Source organism: Pseudophryne corroboree, chromosome 2 (assembly GCF_028390025.1).
Source record: "Pseudophryne corroboree isolate aPseCor3 chromosome 2, aPseCor3.hap2, whole genome shotgun sequence".
In the NCBI taxonomy this organism is placed as follows: domain Eukaryota; kingdom Metazoa; phylum Chordata; class Amphibia; order Anura; family Myobatrachidae; genus Pseudophryne; species Pseudophryne corroboree.
The window spans coordinates 41420888-41436558 of record NC_086445.1 but is presented as its reverse complement, the minus strand read 5'-3'; the positions used below and the strand labels follow the sequence as shown (position 1 = coordinate 41436558).

The 15671-nt window shown below is 44.8% G+C and overlaps 1 protein-coding gene across 1 annotated transcript in view; it reads right to left on the bottom strand.

Moving 5' to 3' along the window:
* LOC134989958 (NACHT and WD repeat domain-containing protein 2-like) overlaps positions 1 to 14880 on the bottom strand; it is a 46308-nt gene extending 31428 nt beyond the window's left edge. The window contains exons 1-3 of the mRNA XM_063950635.1: positions 14582 to 14880; positions 5343 to 5431; positions 3062 to 3178 (exon numbers count right to left, since the gene is read on the bottom strand). Coding sequence (XP_063806705.1) covers positions 3062 to 3178; positions 5343 to 5431; positions 14582 to 14693 — 318 coding nt within the window. The 5' untranslated portion in view covers positions 14694 to 14880. The remainder of the gene's footprint in view (positions 1 to 3061; positions 3179 to 5342; positions 5432 to 14581) is intronic.
* Positions 14881 to 15671: the final 791 nt, after the last annotated feature.

Here is a 15671-nt window from a genome sequence, read left to right as displayed (position 1 = left end):
AAAAGAACAGCATTAAAAAGCTGACACCACTATAATAGGGACCTGTCTTGTAGAATGTACATGATCTGATCTACAGTTCATAGCTACCAATGAGTAATGCTACTTAGTTTTCTGTCTTCAAGCGAGTGTATAAATGTGCACTTGGTGGCAGAAGTGGGATTATTGGCAGGGCTACCCAAGTGGCTGCTACTTGTGCCAATTACACACGAGGCCAGTGCATGAGGCCAGCACCTTCTCAGTATGAGTTTATATGGAAGTATACTGATTATAGGATGAGATGTGAGGTTATATGGAGGTATGCTGATTATAGGATGAGATGTGAGGTTTATATGGAGGCATACCAATTATATGATGAGATGTGAGGTTATATGGAGGTATACTGGTTATATGGCGAGATGTGAGGTCATATGGAGGTATACCAGTTATATGATGAGATGTGAGGTTATATGGAGGTATACTGGTTATATGGCGAGATGTGAGGTTATGTAGAGGTATACCGGTTATATGATAAGATGTGAGGTTATATGGAGGTGTACTGTTTATAGGATGAGATGTGAGGTTATATGGAGGTATAACGATTATATGATGAGATGTGAGGTTATATGGAGGTATACCGATTTATATGATGAGATGTGAGGGTATATGGAGATCCTGGGTTCGATTCCAACCAAAGCTCTATATGTGTGGGGTTTGTATGTTCTCTCTGTGTTTGGTTGGGTTTCCTCTGGGCACTAAACTAAGGGTTTCCTTCCACAAGACTAAAACATACTGGTAGGTTTTAACTGGATTTTCACAAAAAATGTATACTAGTGTGTGTATGTATATATGTGATTGGGATTGCAAGCTCCCCTGGGGAAGGGACTGCTGTAAGTGAATGAAAAGCACGGCAGAAGATGTGTGCTCCACATTATAACTGTTAATAAATACAATTGAATTGATATATTCATTTAGCGTCATGTATTTCCGTACAAACTCACTGCAGAGTGAATGTTGGATCCCATCCCGTGCATATTATCTGTAATACCCCTGATGATGTATTACTGGGCAATGGAAGACGGGGTAAAAAAGTGGAGATTTTCTAAGCCAATGCGCCTTCTGCAGTTTAGGAAGATGTATTAAAAGGGGAGAGTATATTAAATACATAACCAGGCATGTTTTGTATTTAATATTATTACCCCTTTAAATCTGCCAAAGATGTGGCTCTGAAAAGCACCACTTAGTAAATTTATCCCTTATTCTGCAGCCTGGTGGGTGCCCACGGGAGGCATTAATGTCCCATTTACAGGATGCTGTTCTGATGTATTGAGCTTATATTTACAGCCGGGATAAAAGCTGTCAGTTTCACTGCAGATACACACATACAGTGCGTGAGGCATTTATCACTGCGTAGCGTGTCTGCGTTTTACGTCTCATACATTCTCATGGACATTGCTGCAGGTCGGTAAATCTGAGAGCATCCCTTGTGCTGCAACGTGGGCAAAGAGCCGTGCGCTACACCCTGCTCGTGATGTGATGGGGCCTAGCTATGATGTTATACAGTATGTCATTTATTAAAGTACTCCTGATTTTATTCAGTGACAAAAATGTATAAAAATAAAAATTAGTCAAATCGTCTGCAGACTGACAGCGGATTACTGTCTGATTTACACCGGGGATTTGAACTCTAACGGCTATTGGCGACGGATGACAAATCCCAATATAAACTGATGCATAGTAAATACTGGTTTTTAGACTGCAATCCACCATCGATGCCTGTCGGTTTCAATTCAACTGCAAATAAGATGCTTCGGAAATTTACCCCTTACTCTTTGATGAATGTCTGCTATTTTTAGCAATGGAGTGCATACCTTTTTTTGACAATCAATATGTTGACAGTGAATATGCAGACGGGAGAATGCCGGTGGCATTATGCCGACACGGTTATAAAAGCATTTTCATTTATAGCATGGCAAAACATTAAGCTTAAAGTTATAATGCCGACACAGCTAAAATGCTTTAGGCAGAATTACAACCGCATCGGCATGAAGCCAATAGCGTTTTACCATCGGCGAATTTACTGTCGACAAATTGGCTGCGTAACAACCCTCTGGGGTACACAGCAGGGTAATGACCTGAGACTGGAGGTATACAACCTAGCATTGCCAGGCCACCAGCACCTCCTATGGACGTGTGCGTCATTGTGTGTAATATGTAAGGAGCGTTATAGAGCTATTGTATCCTCACACAGCCAGATATATTCATGATCCACGACTGTACTTTCCAGCAGTCCCTACTTTCCAAGGACTATGCGAGATTTAGCAGATTTGTCTTTAGAGCTTTTTGTACACAGAAATATCCAGAATTTCTTAATATTTTTCAACTGGCCAATAAAATCCCTTTCCTTCTGCCTCTTAGTGCTTACTGATCGGTTGCTATAGACAACGGGATCCGGTCTCTAGGTCGACAGTAACTAGGTTGACAGTGTCTACGTCGACCACTATTGGTCGACAGTAACTAGGTCGACAGGGTTTCTATGTCGACAGGGTCTCTATGTCGACATGTTCTAGTCGACAGGTCAAAAGGTCGACATGAGTTTTTCACTATTTTTCTTTTTTACCCTTTCATACTTAACGATCCACGTGAACTAAGATTGGAACGGTAATCTGTGCCGAGCGAAACGGTAGCGGAGCGAGGCACCTTGCGAGGGGACACGGTGCACTAATTGGGGTTCCTGGTCACTCTACGAAGAAAACGACACCAAAAAAAGATAAAAAAACTCATGTCGACCTTTTGACCTCTCGACCTAGACCCTGTCGACATAAAGACCCTGTCGACCTAGAGACCCTGTTGACCTAGTTACTGTCGACCAATAGTGGTCGACCTAGACACTGTCGACCTAGTTGCTATCTACCTTCCATACCACACCCATAGACAACATATCCACTTGTTCTCTTTAGAAGGTTTGATACATCGCCCCCATTATTTAAAATACTGGCAACAATGTAATTGCCGCTTTCACTTAGGAAAATGGTTTGGATGAGTTAAATATCCTCCACCCTCCGGCACTCATCGTCGTCCTTACCACAAAGCAGGGTCCGGCCGAGGACAGGACGCACTCCTCCAGCAGCTGCATACGGTTCCTGCGGACGCTGCTGCTGTAGAGGTCATCGGGGTGTATTCCGTCATAGCCGTCCAGCACCTGCGATAGGCCACAGCATGAAGGATATATTGATGATTTGCCAAATACACATAGCTGTAAACATCAGATTCTGTTAAGGAAATATATATCTGCCATCGCGTCTCAGCGGCCAAGCTGTCACCTGTCACAAACGGAGGCCAGAGCCGCCCACTCCCCGCACCCAGATGGCAGCATACTATCAATCACTGACTGTCTGATGCCGTCCATAGCGTCCTGTGTGCCAGGCCCCGTTCACGCACACGCAGAACGGGTCCTGCACATGCGCAAAGTAGCAGACATTGGTACTCTGCGCATCAGGGTGCACCTCCAACCACATCTGAATCAGTCCCACAGCACAGACACTGCTGAGTGCTGCTGGTGCTGTGTGCGTGCGTGCAGAATGGTTGTAAGGAAGAAGTAGGCGGAGCCTGGCCAGCCCCCGAAGCCGGTCAATACAAATGAATGAAGACATTGAAGAAAACAACTGATAGCGAGTAAACATTGCAACTCTCCATTGATGGCATACTCAACAACTATCGGAAGCAAAGTATCAATGTTTCCGATGTTACTCATGACGGTACTCTGATGGCATATAATGGAGAATGTGGAGGGGTCCGATGGCATATAAAGGGCTATGTGGAGGGTCCTGATGGCATCCACATGTATTACCTGTTCCCACTCAAAATTACAGGACTTTACCCGGGCTTCACCCACTCTGTGGAATGCACTCCCCCGCACAATAAGACTCTCCTCTAGTCTCCAAACCTTTAAAGGTTCCCTGAAAACTCATCTCTTCAGACAAGCCTACCAAATTTCAGACCCACACACATAACCTTCAATGCTTCCCTATCAAGTTACATCCCCTCTGTACAGTCCACATAAACTCACATTTTGTCTTCCAACATTGCTGGGTGATCATATCATACAAACCATTAAGAACCTAGCAATCTGGGGAACCATTATGTAACAGGTAGCATCTATCCTTGTGTATAAATGCCTATTTCCCTGTAGATTGTAAGCTTGCGAGCAGGGCCTTCCTACCTCTGTCTGTCTGTCTTTGCCCAGTTTTGTTCTATAACTGTTGTTCTAATTGTAAAGCGCAACGGAATATGCTGCGCTATATAAGAAACTGCTAATAAATAAATAAATGAATAAATAAAGGGCTATGTGGAGGGTCCTGATGGCATATAAAGGGCTATGTGGAGGGTCCTGATGGCATATAAAGGGCTATGTGGAGGGTTCTGATGGCATATAAATGGTTGTTACCCTGCTGCAGTTTCGTCCATGTCACCTGTTCAGGAATCTTAAAATAAAAATGGGGGAACCCTACAGCAGAAGCCTCCATCTGATCCGTCTAGTTTAGCAGCTTTGCAAATAAACTGGTGATTTGCGCAAAAAAGGGTACACAATGGTATATGAGCTGCTGGGTCACATTTTTGCAATATTTTGTATGATCATTAAAGACTAGTTTGCATTTAGCAGTTTTATTATTCTAGAACAGTCATTATCCGTATACATCCTTAATGGACAAATTCTAAAATTTAAAGGCAAAGGCAGTTTAAATACATTTAAAAACAAGCATCTGATAGTCACTTCCTAGAGATCAATATAACCTTATCTTTAGGGAAAACAAGTATGGCTGCCAGAGATAGTCAGTCTGCCATAGAGACACATGCTCACAGATCTCAGCATGGCATGTGGCAGAAGGAGGGGGGATAGGGATGGGTAGGATGTTACAGTGCAGATAGTGCTCAGAGGGGCTTTCCTACGCCACTCTGCTCACTACATTAAATTTGATTGTGGCTGTCATAGTAATTAGGTGACATTGTGGAAAATCTGCAAAATCATAAATCAGTAATAGCAGTCTGAAGAAACAAAGCAAGTAAAAAAGGTATTTACCAAGATACTTCTAATTGCCCACCACAGACATTTATGTTCATGGGATTGCTGCTTTATGTTAGCAATAAGTGAGTGATCTACAAGTTAATTTAATTATTTTATTAAGGTAGCTTAACGTGGAAGGAAGTTTAACAGCAATGCATGTTGTTCAGGGTGGAAGGGGTCATATTAGATGTTCTACTGCCATTTTGTACCTAATGTGATAAATAGGTCTACACATGGGGGTGCATATATATGTTTATTACAACAATACAAAGTCAGTGAATGCTGTTTTGCAAGCACCTACCTGAATCTCCAAACCAAGGACATGTCTGCAATACTCCCTTAGCTTGGGGTACACCTCTGTACGCAGAGCAGCTCTTTCCCTCTCCGATTCTAAGGGAAATAAATGTCATCACAGAAGAATTAGTTACATCTTCTGGTCAACTCAATGTAACTTATGATGGGGACAGTTCATTTGCTAGTTGAACCAATATAACAATGCAGCCAATGAGTTCACTAAGAGTCAATGACATCACCGAGAACGCAGCCTATCCATACACCAGGAACCAGTGACATCACTGAGTGCAGACTATCCATACACTAGTTACCAGTGACATCACTGAGTGCAGACTATCCATTTTACTAGTTACCAGTGACATTATTATTATTATCCTTTGTTTATATGGCGCCACAATATTGCAGCCTAACCACTCACTAGGTACCAGTGACATCACTTAGATTATAGCCTATCCATTTACTAGGTACCAGTGACATCACTGAGAATGCAGACTATCCATTCACTAGGTACCAGTGACATCACTTAGATTATAGCCTATCCATTTACTAGGTACCAGTGACATCACTGAGAATGCAGACTATCCATTCACTAGGTACCAGTGACATCACTGAGAGTGCAGCCTAACCATTCACTAGGTACCAGTGACTTCACTGAAAATGCAGCCTAACCATTCACTAGGAACCAGTGTCATCACTGAGAGTGCATCCTATCCAATCACTAGTTACCAGTGACTTCACTGAAAATGCAGCCTAACCATTCACTAGGTACCAGTGTCATCACTGAGAATGCAGACTATCCATTCACTAGGTACCAGTGACTTCACTGAGAATGCAGCCTAACCATTCACTAGGTACCAGTGACATCACTGAGAATGCAGCCTATCCAGTGACTAGGTACCAGTGACATCACTGAGAATGCAGCCTAACCATTCACTAGGAACCAGTGACATCACTGAGAATGCAGCCTAACCATTCACTAGGTACCAGTGACTTCACTGAAAATGCAGCCTAACCATTCACTAGGAACCAGTGTCATCACTGAGAGTGCATCCTATCCAATCACTAGTTACCAGTGACTTCACTGAAAATGCAGCCTAACCATTCACTAGGTACCAGTGTCATCACTGAGAATGCAGACTATCCATTCACTAGGTACCAGTGACATCACTGAGAGTGCAGCCTAACCATTCACTAGGTACCAGTGACATCACTGAGAATGCAGCCTAACCATTCACTAGGTACCAGTGACATCACTGAGAATGCAGCCTATCCAGTGACTAGGTACCAGTGACATCACTGAGAATGCAGCCTAACCATTCACTAGGAACCAGTGACATCACTGAGAATGCAGCCTATCCAGTCACTAGGAACCAGTGATATCACTGAGAGTGCAGCCTATGCATTCAGAGTTGTTGATACAGTATACAGATGTAGCCATGCTCATCTTACTGCGATACGGGACGTGCAGTGAGCTAAATGGCTCAGGAAACACTATCTACCACCAGAGCCAGCACGTTGCGTCACGGAATGCTGCATGGTGTTCCAAGCTGCGTCTATTCGCAGTTGACGATCGCTTCATTTATTCCTTTATGAATAAATGGAGCGAGTGCCGGAGCGATATGTGCAGAACACATATTGGCATCCATCTTGGTAAAGGATCTAATGCTTCCATTATGAAGATAGCACAGGAGCGCACTTCTTTATCAACACCTTCTCTCGCTACAAGCTGTCTCCGGTTACATCTTTTATTTCAGTAAAGACCTGTAACTGGAAATATAGGATTAAACAAGAAATAAACATGTCAAGTATATTCCACTCCACAATTCCTTAGAAATAAGACTAGTAATTGTGACGTAACTCCCTTGTGAGCATATCAGCAGGAATCTTCTCACTTGCTACAAAGGTCACATGAATAGATCCACTCCCCTCCAGCTCATGGATGAAGTTGTGTCTGATCGTCCATGGTGCTTGGTGCTATAGGACAAGTCAATTTCACCTTATTGTCACACTTCATGTTGATGGTGTCATCCTTATTTAAAAGAGTCGGTTATCTTCCTGTATTCTGCCTTGGTGGTGGATAGGGCTACAGTGGGTGCTTTCTACTTGACCAGTTTACTGCTGCGCCTGCCAATAGACTGAGCATCATGTGCTGTACCTTGCTGCAGTAGAGTAGATTTCCCAGTAGTCAACTCCAGATCTCAGTGTATCACCCTTTGTGACAAGACCAGCTTTATAATGCGCAGTAATCCCGTCTGCTTTCATTTTTTTGTAGAAGATCCATTTGCTATTGACTGCTTTGAGGAGGGTCTGGCTACTTTGAGGTGACTCTGTAACTATAGTCCACCTATTATTGCCACTGAGCGATGTCATCTCTTTGTCTATTGCCGATTTCCTTTCACTCCAGTTGTTACTTGACTTTGCTTCCTGGATATTTTGGGGTTCACAGAATGTGATATTTGCTAACTCATAATAACATATCTTAGGTGGTTGTCCACTATTTGATCTTGCAGAAGTCCTGTTCTGTGGCTGTATGTCTACGCTGGTAGTTTCTGTCTCAGACACATCTCCAGCTGCTGGCTTATCCAATGCAACACACCTGCTCTATGGGGGTCATTCCGAGTTGATCGCTCGCTGGCTAGTTTTAGCAGTTGTGCAAACGCTATGCTGCCGCCCACTGGGGAGTGTATTTTAGCTTAGCAGAAGTGCGACCGCATGTGCAGCCGAGATCTGCAAAAACAGTTTGTGCAGTTTCTGAGTAGCTCTGAAACTACTCAGCGCTTGCGATCACTTCAGCCTGTTCGTGTCCGGACTTGACGTCATACAGCATAAAAAAGGACAATATTATTTGTACAAAAATGAATGAAGAGTTAGTGAGCCTTTAATAAAACAGCCTCAAAGTACTTTAGTCATGTGACTGGATCCTAGTCAATTAACGTTCTTGTCTACATTTACTTTCTACACTCCAGGAGAGTGTTTTTAGGGGAGATGCAGCTGACAGACGACGGAGGTGGAGCCAAGCGCTTCTTATCATTAGGTCCCAACCCCTCACCACCAGCGGCGGTTTATCAGAGGAGGGGGCTCATGTGCAAACTCCGTGCGGGCGCCCCTTCTCTCCTCGGCACAATAGGAACCAGTGACGTCCATGCGCTGGTCTCCGAAAACATGGCGCCCACCATGTCCTGGTGACACTTCTCATGAGCAAGCACAGCGGCCATTTTCCAAGTGATGTAATGCTACAGCGCCAATGTGTGACTCCGGAGAGGTAAGTAATTAAACATGGGTGCAGGGTATGTGGGGCAGGCCCCTCTGGACCCAGGGGACCATGTTCACCGCACATACTGCATCCATTATAGATAGGCCAATGCTCACCACATAGTGCCATGAACCATAGGTGTATGGAGGGGATCATGGCTAAAAATGTCATATTGGCCCTGCTCTGTCCTCATGAATAATGCATTACCTACCCTGATCTCCCCATTTCAATGGTAAGTGGGGGCATTTTAATGCAAATTCATAGAATTTTGTCATATATGGCTGCCCCCACTTCAGATAGACCCACGCGGGGTCGGGGCTACGATCTACTGTCGATACGGAGAGACTCGGCCCATCAGAGGATGTTTTGGGATACTCAGAACCCCCCCATGTGCACCACCGCTGTACTAATTACAGAAACACTAGTCATGTCAGTTTGTATTAAGATTGTATCTTTTGGAGTTAGTTGCCCTTTATGGGTAACTAATACAGGTGAAATACTGTACGTATAACTAGTCTGGAGTCAAACAACCTGTTCCTAAAACTTTAATTCGAGAGATAAAAGAAATTGTAAACTTAAATAAACATCTGATTAACTGTGTTTTCATTATGTTTCCATTTACCTTTCTTATCTCAACACGTCAGCTGCCACCTGTAGTCAACCGCCCAAGGACATAACAGGGCGGCCTGCCCGTGCCAAGGGTTCTCTACATTACAGTGCAGATAACAATATTACTGCAAATCCGGCACGGAAACTGGAAAAGATATTGGGCCCAGGCTGGGGCATTTTAACAGCTGAGGTGGCCTATGTACAATGGACCAGTCTCCATACCTGGATAGAAGACAGTTTCTGTGCCCTGGGCCCACACTAAAGGTCCTCCTTGCTGCTACAATACATTTGGAAAGAGGGTTCTTAACTTAAGTGTGCGTGCTGCCAGGGTCTATGCTATCTGCTGTGCCAGTGCCAACATGCGGTATGCATGGCCGCCAAGATGGACCCACTGGAGGGACCTTTACTGGAGGGGTGCCACACGGATTCTGAAGCAGCAGATGGTGGATCTCTCATGGGTGCAGGGTGTGCGGCACATCATATATAACACTACATATACATATACACATCATATATAACACTACAGCATATCATTGCTAAATTCAATTAACTGAAGCAGGAATGCGACCGGTTATTCCGATACCTCCAGCTGGCATACGCGTTCCTGGCGCGGTATGTGCTGGCCTTCCTTCTGTATGAACGTGGAGGCTTCACATCCTCACCTGCGTAACATCTCTCCTAGCACTGTAAAGGGACTGTGACTCAGGGCCCAGGGGCAGATGTACTAAGCCTTGGGGAGTGATAAAGTGGAGAGAGATAAACTACCAACCAATCAGCTCCTGTCATTTTTTAAACACAGCCTGTAACATGGAAGTTAGCTGCTTGGCTGGTACTTTATCTCTCTCCAAGGCTTACTACATAGACTCCAAAGTAACAGCCAAGCAGTTAGGAAGGGTTAGGCTACAGGAGGGGAGGCACTGGGGAGGGTGCTAGGGTTAGGCACTACAAGAAGGATTAGGCTATGTGAGAGGAGGTTAGGGTTAGGCACTATGAAGAGAGTTAGTCTATGGGAGGGTTAGGCACTAAGGGAGGGTTAGGCTATGGGAGGAGAGGTTAGGGTTAGTATATGGGAGTGTTAGGGTTAAGCTATGGAAAGGGAGGTTAGGGTTAGGCACTAGGGGAGGGTTAGGGTTAGGCACAAAGAGGCTTAGGCTATGGGAGGGGAGGTTAGGTTAGGATATGGCAGGGTTAGGGTTAGGCACTAGGGGAGGGTTAGGCTATGGAAAGGGAGGTTAGGGTTAGGCACTAGGGGAGGGTTAGGGTTAGGCACAAGGAGGGTTAGGCTATGGGAGGAGAGGTTAGGATATGGGAGGGTCAGGGTTAGGCACAAGGAGGGTTAGGCTATGGGAGGGGAGGTTAGGGTTAGGATATGGGAGGGTTAGGCACTAGGGGAGGGTTAGGCTATGGGAGGGGAGGGTTAGGCTATAGGGGAGGGTTAGGCTATAGGAGGGGAGGTTAGGCACTAGGGGAGGGTTAGGCTATGGGAGGGGAGGTTAGGCACTAGGGGAGGGTTAGGCTATAGGAGGGGAGGGTTAGGCTATAGGAGGGGAGGTTAGGCACTAGGGGAGGGTTAGGCTATGGGAGGGGAGGGTTAGGCTATAGGGGAGGGTTAGGCTATAGGAGAGGAGGTTAGGCACTAGGGGAGGGTTAAGCTATAGGAGGGGAGGGTTAGGCTATAGGAGGGGAGGGTTAGGCTATAGGAGGGGAGGTTAGGCACTAGGGGAGGGTTAGGCTATAGGAGGGGAGGTTAGGCACTAGGGGAGGGTTAGGTTATGGGAGGGGAGGTTAGGCACTAGGGGAGGGTTAGGTAATGGGAGGGGAGGTTAGGCACTAGGGGAGGGTTAGGCTATGGGTGGGGAGGTTAGGCACTAGGGGAGGGTTAGGTTATGGGAGGGGAGGTTAGGCACTAGGGGAGGGTTAGGTTATGGGAGGAGAGGTTAGAGTTAGGCACTAGGGGAGGGTTAGGCTATGGGAGGGGAGGTTAGGTATAAGGAGGGCTATGCTATGGGAGATTAGGGTTAGGCAATTCACCACTAGACCACCAGGGACATTTAGTTGACATTCTAATCATGTCAATGTTTAATCGGTGACGACATGTCGACATTACGACCATGTCAGCATTCTCATGTTGACAAACTATACCCCACCTGTGAATTGCAACTTGGCTGTGACCTTACTGTCCAGCAAATAAATAAATCTGAAGTGAACCTTTTCCTAGCAGCGGTGACTCCCCAGGGTGTGAGGACATGGCTGCCCGGTAGAGGCTGCAATTTACAGCTATCTATAGTAGGGATGATTCCGGCGTGCTCCGGCCACCTGCAGGGGAAGGTGCGCTGCCTTTATTACACATCCTGACATAGAGGCCTATTCCTGGGGAATAATCTCCTGTTCCGCTTTTATCCAGAGGAAACGTTTCTGTCAGTTTTACCACTTAGGCGGATAATTTTACCGTTGCAGTGTTTTGTTACAGAAATACATCCATTTTCTGCGGACTCGTCTCTGCCAGCTGGCATCTGAAGGCACCGTGCCCACCACTTACAGCAGCACAATGCCAAGCACTTAGAGGAGTGAAATAACTCCATGGTAAAACATTACCTCTCAGCTGTTCCTGGGATTCCAAGTCTCCTTGCTGGACACAGCAAATTCACACACAGGGGATTATTTGAGGAGATGGATCGCCAAATACACAATTTAAATATTTGCATTTAAATTGGAATTTCAGTTAATAATAAAAAAACGTTCATATAAATATAACAAACATTATACAGGATTTATAAAGGAATCTAAGCTCCTCTTTGAGTTCATTTTGCATCTCCTCGTTCCCCTGGCTGTAACATGTGTGAGGGTGGAGCAATGTGTAACCAATCAGATCATTGGAAAGCTCACAGCAGTGCAGGTGATTTCAGGAGAGCAGTGCGCCGGTCCTGTCCACTCATATGATTATGCGGATGTGGACAGGGCTGCACGTGTTGAGATGTCCACATGATTCTGAGTAGGACATTTTCCGATATCAACCTCATTGCCTTATTTAAAGCATTAATGTGATGCTTCATCTCCTGTATTAATGCCCCTTTATTAGCACTTTGACAAATTTCTGGAACCCCAGTTATCGGGTGCAGTCCAGTATTATGTGGTGCCCAATAATAAGATCTGGGTGCGGCCTGTCCCCTAATCCGCCCGTCTGACACAATATAAATTACCACCCTGACATGTCAACAATACACACCGTGAAATACATGTGGGGTTTTTTGTCGGCAAAGTGTAAAAAATGTCAACCACTCTCACTTTCTACCCCATCCATGTTACCCCTGTCTGTCTGCCCCTCCCCCTTTAGAATGTAAGTTTTCACGAGCAGGGCCCTCTTCCCTCATGTGCTTTTCCCATCTCTTACCCGAGGAGGAAGAGCGTCTGAGCTAGTGGGCGGCCTGATAATTACATTTCTCTATGCTGGGAAATATTCTTGCTTGCTCTAACAATAACAATGAAATGCAATGATTTCAATGAAACCGCACCTTTCAGTGACAGAACGATTCTTAAAAAGTGATAGGACCCTCGTATACCTGCAACGTTACAAAACAATGACACCCAGATCATGCAAGTCCTGAGAGAACATGTTTTGTCCATGAGTCTTCCCTTGAATTAACTTTATGTGGATCCATCAAGTACAGCAACCTATAGAATCTGTCTGAGCTGGATGAAAGTTTCCTCTTAAATGATTTCATTTCACTTTGGAAGACAGCTGTACGTACTTTGGGGCTGTTTTATCAATGACATTCATTAGCAACGAGTTTTAAAACTCTAGGCCTAGATTTATCAAGCCTTGGAGAGTGATAAATAGCACAGTGATAAAGTACCAAACAATCAGCTCCTAACTGTGACATGGCAGTTAGAAGCTGATTGGTTGGCACTTTATCTCCACCCAAGGCTTAGGGGTCTATTTATGAAACAGTGAAAAGTGTGGAGAAGTGAACCAGTGGAGAAGTTGCCCATGGCAACCAATCAACATTTATAATTTGCATACTATACAATTGTAAGAAGCAGCTGATCGGTTGCCATGGGCAACTTCTCCACAGGCTCACTTCTCCACTCTTTTCACTGCTTCATGAATAGACCTATTAGTAAATAGACCCCTGTGTTTGAATAATGACAGTTAGGAGCTGATTGGTTGGTATTTTATCACTGTGCAATTTATCACTCTCCAAGGCTTGATAAATCTGGGCCTAAGTATGATAACTGGTGCTCCAGCCAATCAGCTCCCAATTGTCACATGACAGGAGCTGATTACCAGTTCTAGTTTCAAGATGCAATAAGTAGTATGTTATGTGACAGGGACCTACTGAAAGCACTGCAATCTGTGCCACCACCAAGGGCGTAAGTAAGGCCAAAGGTTCTCTACAGCTGCTGCGCCAGTGGCACCTAAACATGCGTCTATCATGCAGCATTCGGCTCCCAGCTTCTCTGTTCTGTGCAGCGCGGTGCACATGATGTCATGACGTTGCGTCATGGACACTGAGGAGGAGCTGTCAGGAACCGCAAGCAGACAGAAGAATTAGAAGAAACATATAGAAAGCCTTTTACACTGCAGAGGTCATAGAGAACCAGAAGAAAGGGGGTAGGGGGGTTATTGAGGTGCCGTACAATCATTGAGGCTCAGATTCTGACAGGGGATTGTGCAGTTGCAGTAGCGGTGGTGTATAGTTAAACATTGGGGTCCAGACATTTGCAGTCAGCAGCCATCTTTATTTTCACAATGCTAGGACAGCAGTAGAGGAGCCAACAGAATTGCATGGCAAATGCTAGCAAGACTCTGCTATATATACAATATGGTATTACTAAATAAGTATGTATGCAACATAGAGCTGCTTGCAGCAATATTTTATACACAGGTGAGACAGAAAATATTAGCTCTTGGAATGTCTAGGTGCACAAGCAGCTTCTGCTGATTAAAATGATATGCAGCATGCCTATATGCTGTGTGTGACTGCGGCTGTATCTGCATGCGAAATGCTATGTTACAGTGTATTCCTGGAAATCACTGTAATGTAGCATTTCACATGCAGATACAGCCACAGATGCATACAGAATATAGGCATGCCGCATATCATTTTAAACAGCAGAAGCTGCTTGTTCATCCTATTCACATACAAACACTAATAAGATGTATTTGAAGCAAAAAAAAAAGGCCCCCAACATTAGGGATGATGGTCATGGGAAAGGGGTGCTGGGTCAGAGGTGGAAATAGCGGCGGTGATAGGGGGCACCGGCCAAAATCTTGCCTAGAGCACCATATTGGTTAGGGCCGACTGTTAGACTCCTCTGTTAGGAGTGACCACCAATGGTAGTTCTGATGGCCCATAGAGAAGACCCATAGTAGTATTACTTACCCAGGGGGTCCGCACACAGGAAAACCTTCACCGTTCCTCTGTCTTCTTCCGTAGGGATGCGGTCAAAGTCCCCACATAATATAGCCTGGTTGATGACTTCTTCATCCTCCATTTGGGCAGTAGACCTAGAGGACCATGTCCGGAGTACCGGAGCCTTCTCTATGTGTACCGGGTGAGTATTGGTTCCTATGTCTGTATGTTCCTCTCCTGCCTATCAGACCCTTTCTCCCGCATTGCCTGCTTTTAATGAGGATGTTTCTCAGACTCCCAACGGGAAATTTTCCCAGTGTCAGGAAATGTTACTCCACACATCCCCCTCACCCACAACATGATCTCCTTTGGTCTTCCTAAAACCTGTTACAGGGAAGCTGTTAATTGCTGGTGGGAATTTTTTTGTGTTTTTCTGTATTTCCTTTTTCTCGTTCCAAACTTTTATGATTTTTTTTAAAACTGTTGACAAAATATTTGTACTCACAAGTTGCGTTACCGAAATGTAGTAGCAGCATCTGACAGTGTCGGGAGTTCAGCAGAGACGCTGGGAGCCGTATACTGCGCCTGTGTGAACATAGAGGCTTATTCGCAAGGAAATGGCAAAATGTGTCCGTGAAAAAAAAATTGCAGTTTTGTGACCTATACAGAGTTGATGTGTGACACCCCTAGTGGTGGGTGCTTATGTGTAGTGTGGATCGTACCTGGTCCCTGAAGGCTCTTCGTTTTGTCATGGCACTGCGGAGGAACAGAGAACTCCCAAATCCCCAATACAAGGATGACACCAAAAAGTAAAGTGAGGTTTGATGTATTCATCTTTAACACTTTCTCACTAGGAAATGGAATCTGTGCAAATGTCAAAGGATCAGTAACAGATGTAGTATAAAATGAGCTTACACCAATGTGGTTAACAATTGCTACAATACTGTAGTACTCTGAACTTGGCTGTTGCTATAGGCAACACTATCGGGCCTTAGTTTAGTTAAACCATGCAATCTCAATAATGCAACTTGTAAAAACCAGTAATATTCATTTAAATCAATAACGTTATACTTCAGAGTACTCTTATGCTGCATTCACACCGCAAATGCCGGGTCCTACC